Genomic DNA, 16,192 nt, shown 5'->3' with positions numbered 1-16,192 from the left:
ATTTTGGGGTTCAGGCCGGGTCCCCCCTTGTTCTCCCCCATTTTGGGGTGCAGGCCGGGTCCCCCCTTGCGCTCCCCCATTTTGGGGTTCAGGCCGGGTCCCCCCTTGTGCTCCCCCAATTTGGGGTTCAGGGCCGGGTCCCCCCTTGCGCTCCCCCATTTCGGGGTGCAGGGCTGTGTCCCCCCTTGCGCTCCCCATCACTCCCGGTGTCCCCAGCGCTGTCGGGGTCACACCTCGCTGTCCCCTCCTGTCCCCTCCCCCCGTCCCCAAAATTGCCCCCCCCCCCAAGCCACGCGCAAGCCACGTGACCGCCCCGCCCCCTCCCTGTGTTTACATGTTCCAGCCAATCAGCGTGATTCTACCACCGCGGGCTGGCGGCGGGGTAGATTTGTAACGCCTCTCCCCATTGGGCGAAGCGCCTGTCAATCATCCTCCAGCCGCGGGGGCGGGGCGTTCGGTGTTATTTACATCGCGCGTGGCCCCGCCCCCCGCGCGCTGCCTGTCTGCCCCACGTGGGCGACGCGTGCGCTCAGCCAATCAGAGCCGCCGGCATCAGCCAATCCGGAGACCCGCTCGGTGGGTGGGGTTAACCGCATGATTGACAACTCCGCGGCGCAATAGCAACGCGCTTTATATCCGCGCCGTCCAACCAGAGCGCTGGAAGGCGGGGCCACGCGGCGGGGCCGGCCAATGGGAGGGGTGGGCGTGGCGGCGGCGGGAGGGGCGGGGCGTGGCGGCGGCGGAGGGCGCGGAGCGGCACCGGCCGGGCCCGAGGTACCGGGGGGGACCCGGGGGCGGCTCCGGACGCGGCCCGGGCCCGGCGGGGGGGACGGCGCGGGGGGCACCGGGGGCACCGGGGGCACGCGGGGGGCGCGGCACCGGCGGGGCCAGGGGGGCTCCGGGCCCGGGCCCGAGCAGGCCCCGCTGTCCCGCGGGCTCCGGGGGCTCCTGGCGCGGCACCCCCGGGAGCGGCACCGCGGCGTTCCCGAGAGCAACGGAGGGCGCCCGCTGTGGGCCGGGATCGGCTCCCGCAACCCGTTCCCATTCCCAATCCTGTTCCCGTTCCCATCCCCGTCCCATTCCCAACCACGTCCCCGTTCCCATTCCCATTCCTGTTCCCATTCCCATCCCCGTTCCCATTCCCTTTCCTAATCCCGTTCCCATTCCCATCCCCGTTCCCATTCCCTTTCCTAATCCTGTTCCCATTCCCATCCCAGTCTCGTTCCAATTCCCAGTCCTATTGCCGTCCCATTCCTATTCCCATCCCAATCCCATTCCCGTTTCCTTTTCCATTCCAATCCCATTCCCATTCCCTTTTTCCATTCCCATTCCTAATCCCAATTCCCGTTCCCTTTTCCATTCCAATTCCAATCCCATCCCCATTCCCATCCAATTCCAATTCCAATCCCATCCCCATTCCCATCCCAATCCTGTCCCACTCCCATCTCATTCCCAATCCCCCTCCCATTCCCAATCCCATTCCTATCCTGTTCCCAATCCTGTTCCCTTTCCCGTTCCCTTCTCCATTCCCATCCCAATCCCATCTCGGTTCCCATTCCCATTCCAAATCCTGTTCCCATCCCAATCCCATTCCCATTCCCATTCTATTTCCATCCCATACCCATTCTCATTCTCAATCCCATCTTGGTTCCCATTCCCATCCCAATCCAGTCCCATTCCCTTTCCCATTCCCATCCCAATCCAATCCCATTCCCTTTTCCATTCCCATCCCAATCCCAATCCCATCCCTGTCCTCATTCCTATTCCTAATCCCATTCCAGACCCATTCCCATTCCCCATTCCCATTCCCCATTCCTGTTCCCTTTTCCATTCCCATTCCCATCCCAGTCCCATCCCTGTTCCCATTCCTATTCCTAATCTCATCCCAATCCCATTCCCGTTCCCTTTTCCCAATCCCATTCCCAATCCCGATCCCAATCCCAATCCCATCCCTGTTCCCTTTTCCATTCCCAATCCCATCCCAATCCCATCCCAATCCCAATCCCAATCCCATTCCTCATTCCTGTTCCCTTTTCCATTCCCAATCTCATTCCCAATCCCAATCCCACTCCCATTCCTGTTCCCTTTTCCATTCCCAATCCCATCCCAATCCCATTCCCCATTCCCAATCCCATTCCCAATCCCAATCCCATCCCAATCCCATTCCCTATTCCTGTTCCCAATCCCATTCCCATTCCCAATCCCTGTTCCCTTTTCCATTCCCAATCCCATTCCCATTCCCATCCCAATCCCGTTCCCTTTTCCATTCCCAATCCCAATCCCATTCCCCATTCCCGTTCCCTTTTCCATTCCCAATCCCATTCCCATTCCCAATCCCAATCCCAATCCCAATCCCATCCCCATCCCAATCCCAATCCACAGGCTCAGGCAGCCCCGATTCCCAATGGATCCCCCAGCCTGTACCACTCTCACATTTAGGGGAGGTCTCTGCCCCCAGATTCCCCCTCCCACCGGGATTTGGGACATTCCTGGGATTTTTGGGATCTTTCCCAAGCCATGCCACGTTGGGTGCCCAGCATCCCAAATCCAGGATTTGGGAAAGGCTTTCCCACACTCCATGGGAATTTCGGGATAAAAACTTTGGGATTTGGGGCGTTATCCTGCAAACATCCACGTCTGGGCAATTTGGGGCTTTTCATGGAATCCTGGAGTGGTTTGGGGTTGGAAAAACCTTGAATCCCATCCGGGGATGTTTTCCACCATCCCAGGTGGATCCAGCCCGGCCTTGGCATCCAGGAATTCCCTGGGAATTCCATCCCAGCCGGGAATCCCAGCCCAATCCCCCCTTTCCCAGTGGGAGCCATTCCCTGGCTCCTGTCCCTGCAGGCCTTGTCCCCTTTCTAAAATAATCTCTGATCCCTGAAACCCAAACATTCCTTTTCCCATTTTCCCCCTTTTTTCCCCCCCATTTTTTTCCTCCCATTTCCCCCCATTTTTCCCCTTTTCCCCCCATTTTTTCTCCCCTTTTTCCTCAATTTTTTCCTGTTTTTCCCCCCCGTTTTTCCCTCTCCAGCTCTCCCGGAGCCCCGTCAGGCCCTCAGAGAATTCCCTGGAATTTTCCCTTCTCCAGGGGAGCATTCCCAGCTCTGCCAGCCCGGCTCCTTTCCCAGTTCCATGCAGATTTAACCCTTTGGGAACCCTCCCAGATTCCCATCCCGACCCAGGGCTCCTCTCACTCCACAGGGAAGGAGGGAATTGGGATTTTTCCCTTCCCAGGGAATTTTGGGAATGATGGAAACCCCCAGGGCTCAGCCATTCCCAACGGGGCGGGACAATCCCGGAGCTGTCACTGTTCCTGGGGGAATTCCAGCTGTGGAATCCCAGAATTCCAGCTCTGAAACCCCCAGATTTCCAGCTTTGGAATCCTGGGAGAATTCCAATTATGGAGTCCTGGGAGAATTCCAGCTCTGAAATCCCGTAAGAATTCCAGCTTCGGAGTCCTGCAAGAATTCCAGCTCTGAAATCCTGGGAGAATTCCAGTTTTGAAATCCTGGGAGAATTCCAGTTTTGAAATCCTGGGAGAATTCCAATTTTGGAATCCTGGAAGAATTCTGGTTTGGGAATCCCAGGAAAAGTCCAGCTTTGGAGTCCCAGGAGAATTCCAGGTTGGGAATGCTGGGAAAATTCCAGCTCTGAAATCTTGGGACAATTCCAGCTCTGAAACCCCAGGAGATTTCCAGCTTTGGAATCCTGGGAGAATTCCAATTATGGAGTCCTGGAAGAATTCCAGCTCTGAAATCCTGGGAGAATTCCAGCTTTGGAATCCCTGGAGAATTCCAGCTCTAAGATCCTGGGACAATTCCACTTTTGGAATGCCAGGAAAATTCCAGTTTGGGAATCCTGGGAGAATTCCAGCTCTGAAATCCCAGGACAATTCCAGCTTTGGAATCCTGGGAGAATTCCAGCTGTGGATTCCTGGGAAAATTCCATCTCTGGAGTCCCAGGAGAATTCCAACTCCAAAATTCTGGGAGAATTCCAACTTTGGAGAATTCCAACTCTGGAATCCAGGGAGAATTGCAGATCCCAATCCCTAGAGAATTCCAGCTTTGGAATCCCAGGAAAATTCCAATTTTGGAATCCTGGGAAAATTCCAGCTGTGGAATCCCAGGAAAATTCCAATTTTGGAATCCCAGGAAAATTCCAACTCTGAAATCCTGGAGAATTGCATTTTTGGAGAATTCCAGCTCCAGAGTCTTGGGAGAATTCCAGCTTTGGAATCCCAGAAGAATTCTCATTTTGGAATCCTGGAGAATTCCAGCTCCAAATTCCCAGGAGAATTCCAGCTCCGGAATCCTGTGAGAATTAAAATTTTGGAATCCCAAGAAAATTCCAGCTGTGGAATCCCAGGAGAATTCCAACTCTGGAATCCCTGGACAATTCCAGCTGTGAAATCTCGGGAGAATTCCAGCTCCAGAGTCCCAGGAGAATTCCAGTTTTGGAATCCTGTGAGAATTCCAGTTTTGGAATCCCAGGAAAATTCCAGTTTTGGAATCCTGTGAGAATTCCAGCTCTAAAATCCTGGGAAATTGCAGCTCTGGAATTCCTGGAGAATTCCAAATTTGGAATCCTGGAGGAATTCCGGTTTGGGAATGTCAGGAAAATTCAAACTTTGGAATCTCGGGAGAATTCCAGTTTGGGAATCCTGGGAGAAATCTAGCTCTGAAATCCCAGGACGATTCCAGATCTGGAATCCCAGGACAATTCCAGCTTTGGAATCCTGGGAGAATTCCAACTCTGCAATCCCAGGAGAATTCCAGTTTGGGAATCCCAGGACAATTCCAGCTTTGGAATCCCAGGACAATTCCCAATTTCCAGCTCCCCATCCCAGGATCTGCCGTGTTCCCGGTCCCGCCTGTTCCGCTGGGATTTTGGGATTTTTGGGAAGTGGAATCCCGGAATTGTGGGATGGTTCTGGTGGGAAAAGGGATCAGAAATCCCAAATCCCAGCTGGGCTTCCCTTCCCGCTTTCCCAGAGGGAATGGGGCCGGGGAGCAGAGCCAGGGATGAATTCCCTGTGGAATTCCCGGCTGGAATTGCTGCTCCTGTTGGATTTTCCCCCCAGGGAAGGAAAATTCTGCTGGTTAACCCTTCCTGTGCCATGGGGATGCACCCAGCCAGGCTGGCAGAGCTGGGAATGTTCATCTGGAGAAGGGAAAAATCCAGGGAATGCTGAGAGTGCCTGCAGGGGCTCCAGGAGAGGGGGGGAGGGGAAAAAAAAGAGAAAAAAAAGGAGAAAATGGGAGGAAAAAAGAGGGGGAAAATGGAAAAAAGGAATGTTTGGGGATCAGGGATTATAAAACAGGGGATAAGGGATGGAGGGACAGGAGCCAGGGAATGGCTCCCACTGGGAAAGGGGAGATTGGGCTGGGATCTTGGCAAGGAATTGCTGGCTGGAAGGGTGGGCAGGGGCTGGGCTGGAATTGCCAGATTTGCTGTGGCTGCCCCTGGATCCCTGGCAGTGCCCAAGGCCAGGCTGGATCCACCTGGGACAGTGGGAGGTGTCCCTGCCCATGGATGGGGTGGGAATTTTTGGGATTTAAGGTCTTTTCCAACCCAAACCATTCCAGGATTGTGGAGCCCCTCTGCTCTGGGAATGTTCCGCTGGAGAAGGGAAAACTCCAGGGAATGCTCAGAGTCCCTGCAGGGGCTCCAGGAGAGCTGGAGAGGGACTGGGGACAAGGCCTGCAGGGACAGGAGCCAGGGAATGGCTCCCACTGGGAAAGGGGAGATTGGGCTGGGATCTTGGCAGGGAATTGCTGGCTGGAATGGAATTGCCAGATTTGCTGTGGCTGCCCCTGGATCCCTGGAATTAATTAATCCAAGGCCAGGCTGGATCCACCTGGGACAGTGGGAGGTGTCCCTGCCCATGGATGGGGTGGGACTGGATGGGATTTAAGGTCTTTTCCAACCCAAACCATTCCAGGATTGTGGAGCTCTTTTGCTCTGGCAGAGCTGGGAATGTTCCCCTGGAGAAGGGAAAAACCCCAGGGAATGTTTAAAATCCCAAAAGAGGCTCCAGGATGGGATCCCGTGGGATCAGGGCTGGCTGTGGGAGCTGCAGCCGCTGCCTCACTCCCGAATCCCGCATTCCCAGAGTCCCAAGGATGAATGGCTCCGAGCTGGCCGGCAGCAGCACGGCCTCCAGCCCCAAGTCCAAGGAGGATCCCAAAGCCGGGAACGGGCACGAGGAGACGGAGAGCAACCCCTTCGCCGAGTACATGTGGATGGAGAACGAGGAGGACTTCAACCGGCAGGTGAGATTCCCACAGCTGGGAATTCCCGGGGTCTGGGAGCAGCCTGGGGGTGATTCCCAAAGTTGGGAATTCCCGGGGTCTGGGAGCAGCCTGGGGTGATTCCCAGAGAATTCCACATCCAGGAATTCCAGGATTCCACATCCAGGAATTCTGGGAACAGCCTGGGGTGATTCCCAGAGAATTCCTCATCCAAGAGTTTGTGAGATTCAGAGCAGATTTCATCCCAGGATTGATTCCCAGAGAATTCCACATCCAGGAATTGCTGGGATTTAGGAAAAGCCTGGGGGTGATTCCCAAAGCTGGGAATTCCTGGGGTCTGGGAACAGCCTGGGGTGATTCCCAGAGAATTCCACATCCAGGAATTCCTGGGGTCTGGGAGCAGCCTGGGGGTGATTCCCAAAGTTGGGAATTCCTGGGGTCTGGGAACAGCCTGGGGGTGATTCCCAGAGAATTCCACATCCAAGAGTTCGTGAGATTCAGAGCAGATTTCATCCTGGGATTGATTCCCAGAGATTCCCACATCCAGGAATTCCTGGGATTTGGATTGCAGCCTGGGGTGATTCCCAGAGAATTCCACATCCAGGAATTCCTGGGATTTGGATTTCAGCCTGGGGTGATTCCCAGAGGTTCCCACATTTGGGAATTTTCGGGATTAGGGTTCAGATTGGGAGTGATTCCCAGAGATTCCCACATCCAAGAATTCCTGGGATTTGGATTTCAGCCTAAGGCGATTTCCCAGAGATGATTCCCACATTTGGGAATTCTTGGGATTTAGATTTCAGCCAGGGATTAATTCCCAAATCCAGGAATTCTCCAAGGTGGATTTTAGCTTGGGAGTGATTCCCAGAGAATTCCCACATCCAGGAACTCTTGGGATTTGGATTTCAGCCTGGGGTGATTCCCAGAGATTCCCACATTTGGGAATTCTTGGGATTCAGGGCAGATTTCAGCCTGGGGGTGATTCCCAGACATTCCTGCATTTGGGAATTGTTGGGATTTGGGAATGGGGCAGATTGCAGCCTGGGAATGGTTCCCAGAGAATTCCACATCCAGGAATTTCCAGAGAATTCCATATCCAGGAATTCCCGGAGCATTCCACATCCAGGAATTCTCGGGATTTGGGTTCGGCCTGGGGGTGATTCCCAGACATTCCCACATCCAGGAATTCTCCGGATTCAGGGTGGATTTTAGCCTGGGATTGATTCCCAGAGATTCCTACATTTGGGAATTGTTGGGATTTGGGAACGGGGTGGATTTCAGCCTGGGGGTGATTCCCAGAGAATTCCCACATCCAGGAATTCCCAGAGAATTCCACATCCAGGAATTCCCAGAGAATTCCCACATCCAGGAATTCCCAGAGCATTCCACATCCAGGAATTCCCAGAGCATTCCACATCCAGGAATTCTCGGGATTTGGGTTCGGCCTGGGGATGATTCCCAGACATTCCCACCTTGTGGAACTCTCAGGATTTGGGAACGGGGCAGATTTCCGCCTGGGGGGGGGGGGTTGTGATTCCCAGAGAATTCCACATCCAGGAATTCCCAGAGAATTCCACATCCAGGAATTCCCAGAGAATTCCACATCCAGGAATTCCCAGAGCATTCCACATCCAGGAATTCTTGGGATTTCGGTTCAGCCTGGGTGTGATTCCTAGATATTTCCACATTTGGGAATTCTTGGGGTTTGGATTTCAGCCTGGGGGTGATTCCCAGAGAATTCCCACATCCAGGAATTCCCAGAGATTCCCAATTGGGAATACTCCTGAAATTACTCCTGGAAAAGAGCCGGAATCCCCATTCCCGCTGGGATTTAACGGATGCTCGGGGACAGGAAGGATCTCTGAGGGCTTTCCCTCAAGAATTCCACGAGCTCCGAGGGATTTTCCATGAGCTCTTCCCGTGGAAAACCCCTTGGGGATTCCTTCCCTCGGGCTGTGCCTGGGCAGGTGGAGGAGGAGCTGCAGGAGCAGGAATTCCTGGATCGCTGCTTCCAGGAGATGCTGGAGGAGGAGGAGCAGGAGTGGTTCATCCCGGCGCGGGATCTGCCGCAGGGAATGGCGCAGCTCCAGCAGCAGCTGCACGGGCTGGGCCTGGGCGACGGCCACGGCACCGACGACATCCTGGTGAGCCCCGGCATGGGCACGGCCCCGGGGTTGGCACGGCCCTGGGATTGCCACAGCCCCGGGATTGGCACAGCCCTGGGATTGGCACATTCCTGGGATTGGCACATTCCTGGGATTGGCACGGCCCTGGGATTGGCACATTCCTGGGATTGGCACATTCCTGAAATTCTTCTGTCCCTTAAATTGTCCCATCCCTGGGATTGGCCCATCCTTAAAAATCGTCCCGTCCATGGGATTGTCCAATGCCTGGAATCCTCCTATCCCTGGGATTGGCTGTGGGTGACGGGCACGGCACGGACGACATCCTGGTGAGCAGGAGCGGCACGTCCCTGGGATTGGCACATTCCTGGGATTGGCACATTCCTGGAATTTGAACATTCCGTGGGATTGGCACAGCCCCGGGATTGGCACAGCTTTGGGATTGGAACATTCCTGGGATTGACACGGCCCTGGGATTGGCACATTCCTGGGATTGGCACGGCCATGGGATTGGCACATTCCTGGGATTGGCACGGCCTTGGGATTGGCACATTCCTGGGATTGGCACATTCCTGGGATTGGCACAGCCCTGGGATTGCCCCATCCTTGGGATTCTCCCATCCCTGGAATTCTACCCCTGGAATTGTCCCGTCCATGGGATTGTCCAATGCCTGGAATTCTCCCATCCCTGGGATTCTGTGCCTGGAATTCTCCTATCCCTGGAATTGTCCCAGTCTTGGAATTATCCAATCCCTGGAATTGTCCCATCCATGGCATTGTCCAATGCCTGGAATTCTCCTATCCCTGGGATTGGCTGTGGGCGACGGGCACGGCACGGACGACATCCTGGTGAGCAGGAGCGGCACATTCCCGGGATTGGCACATTCCTGGAATTTGAACATTCCCTGGGATTGGCACAGCCCTGGGATTGGAACAGGCCTGAGATTGGAACATTCCTGGGATTGGCACGGCCCTGGGATTGGCACATTCCTGGGATTGGCACAGTCCTGGGATTGGCACATTCCTGGGATTGGCACATTCCCTGGGATTGGCACAGCCCCGGGATTGGCACATTCCCTGGGATTGGCACGGCCATGGGATTGGCACATTCCTGGGATTGGCACAGCCCTGGGATTGCCCCATCCTTGGGATTCTCCCATCCCTGGAATTCTACCCCTGGAATCGTCCCGTCCATGGGATTGTCCAATGCCTGGAATTCTCCCATCCCTGGAATTGACCAATCCTTGGAATTGGCCCATTCCTGAAATTCTTCCCCTGGGATCCCCCCTTGGAATTGTCCCATCCTTAAAATTGTCCCATCCTTGGAATTGTCCCGTCCCTGGAATTGTCCCATCCTTAAAATTGTCCCATCCTTGGAATTGTCCCAGTCTGGGAATTCTCCCATCCCTGGAATTCTGTCCTTGGAATTGTCCCATCTCTGGGATTGTCTCATCCCTGGAATTCTTCTGTCCCTTAAATTGTCCCATCCCTGAGATTGTCCCATCCTTGGAATTCTCCCATCCCTGGGATTCTGTTCCTGGAACTGTCCCCTCCATGGAATTGTCCCATCTCTGGGATTGTCCCATCCTTGGAATTTTCCTACCCCTTGGATTCTGTTCCTGGAGTTGTCCGATGCCTGGAATTGCCCCATCCCTGGAATTTTGTCACAGGAATTGTCCCATCCCTGGAATGCTCCCATCCCTGGAATTGTCCCATCCTTAAAAATCGTCCCATCCATGGGATTGTCCAATGCCTGGAATTCTCCTACCCCTGGAATTGACCAATCCTTGGAATTGCCCCAGTCTTGGAATTGTCCCATCCCTGGGATTGGCCCATCCTTGGAATTCTGTCCCTGGAACTGTCCCCTCCATGGAATTGTCCCATCCCTGGGATTGTCCCATCTCTGGGATTGTCCCATCCCTGGAATTTTCCTACCCCTTGGATTCTGTTCCTGGAATTCTCCAATGCCTGGAATTGCCCCATCCTTAAAATTGTCCCGACCCTGGGATTGTCCCGTCCCTGGAATTCTGTCCCTGGAATTGTGTCATCCCAGGGATCAGCCCATCCTTGGAATTGACCCATCCTTAAAATTGTCCAATCCTTGGAATTGTTCCATCCCTGGAATTGTCCAATCCCTGGAATTTTGTCACAGGAATTGTCCTGTCCTTGCAATGCTCCCATCCTTGGAATTCTCCCATCCCTGGAATTCTACCCCTGAAATAGTCCCAGCCACGGAATTGTCCAATGCCAGGAATTGTTCCATCCGTGGGATTCTCCCATCCCTGGAGTTTTGCCATCCCTGGAATTGTGCCATCCTTGGAATTCTATCCCTGGAATCGTCCCATCCTTAAAATTGTCCCATCTATGGAATTGTCCCATCCTTGGAATTGTCTCATCCTTGGAATTCCATCCCTGGAATTCTCCCATGCTTGAAATTGTCCCATCTATGGAATTGTCCATTCCTTGGAATTCTGTCCCCGGAATTGTCCCATCCTTAAAATTGTCCCATCTATGGAATTGTCCCATCCTTGGAATTCTCCTATCCCTGGAATTCCGTCCCTGGAATTTTCCCATCCCTGGAATTTCTTCACAGGAATTGGCCCATCCCTGGAATTGGCCCCTCCTTGGAATTCTCCTGCCTCTGGAATTCTCCCATCCTTAAAATTGTCCAATCCCTGGAATTATCCTGTCCTTGCAATTGTCTCATCCTTGGAATTCCATCCCTGGAATTCTCCCATGCTTGACATTGTCCCATCCTTGGAATTGTCTCATCCTTGGAATTCTCCTATCCCTGGAATTCTCCCATGCTTGAAATTGTCCCATCCATGGAATTGTCCATTCCTTGGAATTCTGTCCCTGGAATTGTCCCATCCTTAAAATTGTCCTCTCCCTGGAATGGCCCCTGAATCCCTGGAAGTGTCCGAGGCCAGATTGGATCCACCTGGAATATTTGGATTGGATGGGATTTAGGGATGGGATTGGAATGGGGTTGGGATGGGATTGGATGGGATTTAGGGATGGGATTGGATGGGATTGGATGGGATTGGATGGGATTGGATGGGATTTAGGGATGGGATTGGAATGGGGTTGGGATGGGATTGGATGGGATTTAGGGATGGGATTGGAATGGGATTTGATGGGATTTGATGGGATTGGAATGGGGTTGGGATGGGATTTGATGGGATTTAGGGATGGGGTTGGGATGGGATTGGGATGGGATTTGATGGGATTTAGGGATGGGATTGGAATGGGATTGGAATGGGATTGGAATGGGATTTGATGGGATTTAGGGATGGGATTGGAATGGGGTTGGGATGGGATTGGATGGGATTTAGGGATGGGATTGGAATGGGGTTGGGATGGGATTGGATGGGATTTAGGGATGGGATTTAAGGATGGAATTTAAGGATAGGATTCAAGGATCCCTCCCCACCCAAACCATTCCACAACTCCACAAATCCTCTCTCCACACCATCCCGCAGAACCCCCAGATCTCCCAAACCCAACCCATCCCAAAATCCCCGGAATTCCCAACAACGACCAATCCCATTCCCTTTTTTTTTTTCTTTTTTTCCCCAAGAGCAAAAGCAACTTGAATCCAGACGCCAAGGAATTCGTTCCCGGAGTGAAATACTGACCTCGGAAATTCGGGAATGGCCTGGCCAGAGACTGAATCCCTGCTCCAGGGAAAAGTTGGGACATGGGAAGAGCCCGGAGCGGCTCCGGCACCGGGATCTGCTCCGGCTCCAAGTACTTCTGCTTTTCCCGAATTTTTTTTTTGTTTTTTTGCTTTTTTTTCCTGGCTTTTCCTCACTTTTTCTTGGCAGTTTTTGGCTTCCTGGGATTTGCGGTGACCCCCGCCAGCGGGAAAATCTTGGGGGAAAAATCATGGGAAAAATCACGGGAATGTCATGGAAAAAATCTTGGGGAAATGACAGGAGAATCATGGGAAAAGAATGCGAAAATTAAGGGGAAAATCACAGGAAAATCTTGGGAAAAATAATGGAAAATCATGGGAAAATCATGGAAAAATCTTGGGAAAAATAATGGAAAATCACATGAAAATCATGGAAAAAAATCACAGGAAAATAATGGGAAAATCTTGGGAAAAATAACGGAAAGATCATGGAAAAAGCACAGGAAAATAATGGGAGAATCGCAGGAAAATCTTGGGAAAAATAATGGAAAATCATGGGAAAATCACAAGAAAAGCATGGGAAAATCACAGGAAAATCATGGGAAAATCTTGGGAAAAATAATGGAAAATCATGGAAAAATCTTGGGAAAAATAATGGAAAGATCATGGAAAAATCTTGGGAAAAATAATGGGGAAAATCTTGGCAAAAATCATGGGAAAATCTTGGCAAAAATCATGGGAAAATGACAGGAAAATTATGGAAAAATCATGGAAAAATCACAGGAAAATCATGGAAGATCTTGGGGGAAAATAATGGGAAAATAATGGAAAAATCATGGAAAAATCACGGGAAAATCACAGCAAAACAATGGAAAAATCTCTGGAAAAATAATTGAAAAATCATGGAAAAATCACGGGAAAATCACAGGAAAATCATGGGAAAAATCTTGGGAAAATTAATGGAAAAATAATGAGAAAATCATGGGAAATCAATAATGGGGAAATAATGGAAAAAATCTTGGGAAAAATAATGGAAAATCCCAGCAAAATAATGGAAAAATCTTGGGAAATATCATGGAAAAAAAATCCCATGGAAAGCATGGAAAAATTGTGGGAAAATAATGGGAAATCAATAATGGGAAAATAATGGGAAATCAATAATGGGAAATCAATAATGGGAAAATCATGGAAAAATAATGGGAAATCAGTAATGGGAAAATCAGGTTTTCCTGCTTCCAGAGGATTTAGGATTGGGAGCTGCGCTGGATTTTCCCTGGTCTTTTGGAATATGATTTTCCCTGATTTTTCCAGAATGGAATTTTCCCTGATTTTTTCCAGAATATGATTTCCCCTGATTTTTCCAGAATGGAATTTCCCCTGATTTTTCTGGAATGGGATTTTCCCTGATTTTTCTGGAGTGGAATTTTCCCTGATTTTTTCCAGAATGGAATTTTCCCTGATTTTTCTGGAGTGGAATTTTCCCTGATTTTTTTCCAGAATGGAATTTTCCCTGATTTTTCCAGAGTGGGATTTTCCCTGATTATTCTGGAATGGAATTTTCCCTGATTTTTCCAGAATGGGATTTTCCCCTGATTTTTCTGGAATGCAATTTTCCCTGATTTTTCCAGAGTGGGATTTCCCCTGATGTTTTCCCAGAATGGGATTTCCCCTGATTTTTCCAGAATGGAATTTCCCCTGATTTTTCTGGAGTGGAATTTTCCCTGATTTTTTCCGGAATGGGATTTTCCCTGATTATTCTGGAATGGGATTTTCCCTGATTATTCTGGAATGGGATTTCCCCTGATTATTCTGGAATGGAATTTTCTTTGATTTTTTCCAGAATGGGATTTTCCCTGATTTTTTCCAGAATGCGATTTTCCCTGATCTTTCTGGAATGGGATTTCCCCTGATTTTTCTGGAATGGGATTTCCCCTGATTTTTCCGGAATGGGATTTTCCCTGATCTTTCTGGAATGGGATTTTCCCTGATTTTTTCCAGAATGGGATTTTCCCGTTTTTTTTTTTTTTTTTTTTTCCCAGAATGGAATTTTCCCTGATTATTCTGGAATGGGATTTTCCCTGATTTTTCTGGAATGTGATTTTCCCTGATTATTCTGGAATGGAATTTTCCCTGATTTTTCCAGAATGGGATTTTCCCTGATTTTTCCAGAATGGGATTTTCCCTGATTTTTCCGGAGTGGGATTTTCCCTGCTGGAAGTGAAGGGTTCCGAGGTGCAATCCCGAAATTCCTCCCTATGGAAGCTGAGCAGGGGGATCCTGCCAATCAATCCCAGAGGTTTTTAGGGAAACCTGGATTTCCCCAAACTCCTCTTCCCCTCATGGAATTCCTCAGCTCATCCAACACTACAGCCCCCAATTCCTCACGGGTGAAAAATCCAAGGAAAACTGAATTCCTGAGAAAAGAGAGGGTTGGGATGAGGGGGATTTTGGGATGTGGTGGGAATGTCCTGGTGCTGATCCCTTTTCCAAGGATCCTGGGGTGGGATCCGTGTCTCCATCGGAATTTGATCCTGGGAATTTCCTTCTCCATCCGTGGGAGCTGCAGCTCCTTAAATCCCGGCCAATCCCAAAGTTCTGAAAGGCTCAGAAATCCAAGGAAAGCAGGAGATCCTTGGGATTGGGAATCCCTGTCCAAGGAAATCAGGAGCTCCTCAGGGTCAGAAATCCCTGTCCAGGGAAATCAGGAACTCTTTGGGATTGGGAATCTCTGTCCAAGGAAATCAGGAAGTTTTTGGGATTGGAAATCCCTCTCCAGGAAAAGTGGGAGCTTCCCAAGGTCAGGAATTCCTGTCTAAGATTGGGAATCCCTGTTCAGGGAAATCGGGAATTCCTTGGGATTGGGAATCCCTGTCTGGAGAAATCAGGAACTTTTTGGGACCGGGAATCCCTGTTCAGGGAAATCAGGAGCTCCTCAGGGTCAGAAATCCCTGTCCAGGGAAATCAGGAACTCTTTGGGATTGGGAATCTCTATCCAAGGAAATCAGGAAATTTTTGGGATTGGAAATCCCTGTCCAAGAAGAGCAGGAGCTTGCCAGGGTCAGAAATCCCTATCCAAGGAAGTCGGGATATTTTTGGGATTGGAAATTCCTGTCCAAGGAAATCAGGAACTTCCCAAGGTCAGAAACCCTATCCAGGGAAACCAGGAACTTCCTGGAATTGGGAATCCCTGTCAGGGAAATCAGGAACTCTTTGGGATTGGGAATCCCTGTCCAGAGAAATCGGGGATGTTTTGGGATTGCAAATCCCTACAGAGGAAAAGGAGGAGCTCGTTGGGGTTGGGAATCCTCATCCAAGGAAATCAGGAACTCTTTGGGATTGGGAATCTCTATCCAGGAAAAGTGGGAGCTTCCCAAGGTCAGGAATTCCTATCTAAGGAAATCAGAAGCTCATTTGGATTGGGAATCCCTGTCCAGGGAAATCAGGAACTTTTTGGGATTGGGAATCCCTCTCCAGGAAAAGTGGGAGCTTCCCAAGGTCAGGAATTCCTATCTAAGGAAATCAGAAGCTCATTTGGATTGGGAATCTCTGTTCAGGGAAATCGGGAATTCCTTGGGATTGGGAATCCCTGTCCAACGAAATCAGGATATTTTTGGGATTGGGAATCCCTGTCCAGGGAAAGCAGGAGCCTCCCAGGGTTACAAACCCCTCTCCCTGGAAAACGGGACCTTTTTGGGCTTGGGAATCCCGAACCAGGCGCATTCCAAAGGCTCCAAACCCTTTTCCAGGGGAATTGGGATCTGCTGGGCTGGGGAGCCCCGGGAGAGCAGCAGCCCCAGCGCCATTCCCGCTGCTCATCCGTGAAAATCCCCGTGGATCAGCGGGATGGGGGCCGCCGGAGCGTGAGCAGGGCTGAGCTCAGGGAATTCCCGGCATTCCCGCTGCTCCCAGCCCCCATGGAAACCCCACGAACCCCATTTGGGCCGGGCAGGCCGGGATCCATCCCCCGGAGCCATCCCACCTTTTCCCCTCCTCTTTCTCCCGGTTTTCCTTGGATTTCTCCCCCAAATCCCTCCTTTTCCCCCACCACCCCCCCAACGCTGTAAATTTCGGACGAGGTGAATCCCAAATAAACTTTTTTTGGAAGGGAGCGGGGCCGGAGTTTTCCTTGGGAAGCTGCGGGGTCTCCATGAGCGGCTTTGGCCGCCCCAGTGATCCC

General features: G+C 51.2%; 1 protein-coding gene across 2 annotated transcripts; it reads left to right on the top strand.

Moving 5' to 3' along the window:
• Positions 1 to 723: 723 nt before the first annotated feature.
• Positions 724 to 14,684, top strand: PAIP2B (poly(A) binding protein interacting protein 2B). Of its 2 annotated transcripts, none has more exons than XM_063157820.1 (4): positions 724 to 774; positions 6,117 to 6,276; positions 8,271 to 8,399; positions 11,959 to 14,684. In XM_063157820.1, exons 2-4 carry the CDS (start codon positions 6,127 to 6,129, stop codon positions 12,013 to 12,015), a joined length of 336 nt encoding a protein of 111 aa, XP_063013890.1. In that variant the 5' UTR covers positions 724 to 774; positions 6,117 to 6,126; the 3' UTR covers positions 12,016 to 14,684. The 2 variants fall into 2 exon arrangements, with proteins under 2 accessions (XP_063013890.1, XP_063013889.1); XM_063157819.1 differs by having other exon boundaries at positions 8,223 to 8,399.
• Positions 14,685 to 16,192: the final 1,508 nt, after the last annotated feature.

Source organism: Melospiza melodia, chromosome 5, assembly GCF_035770615.1.
Source record: "Melospiza melodia melodia isolate bMelMel2 chromosome 5, bMelMel2.pri, whole genome shotgun sequence".
In the NCBI taxonomy this organism is placed as follows: Eukaryota; Metazoa; Chordata; class Aves; order Passeriformes; family Passerellidae; genus Melospiza; species Melospiza melodia.
This window is presented reverse-complemented; position numbering and strand designations above follow the sequence as displayed.

Excerpts from the sequence above, each read along its gene's own strand:
- PAIP2B (XM_063157819.1), top strand. The coding sequence starts at position 6,127 with ATGAATGGCTCCGAGCTGGCCGGCAGCAGCACGGCCTCCAGCCCCAAG. Across the intron at positions 6,277-8,222 it reads AGGAGGACTTCAACCGGCAG|GTGGAGGAGGAGCTGCAGGA; the intron begins GTGAGATTCCCA and ends GTGCCTGGGCAG. Across the intron at positions 8,400-11,958 it reads ACGGCACCGACGACATCCTG|AGCAAAAGCAACTTGAATCC; the intron begins GTGAGCCCCGGC and ends TTTTTCCCCAAG.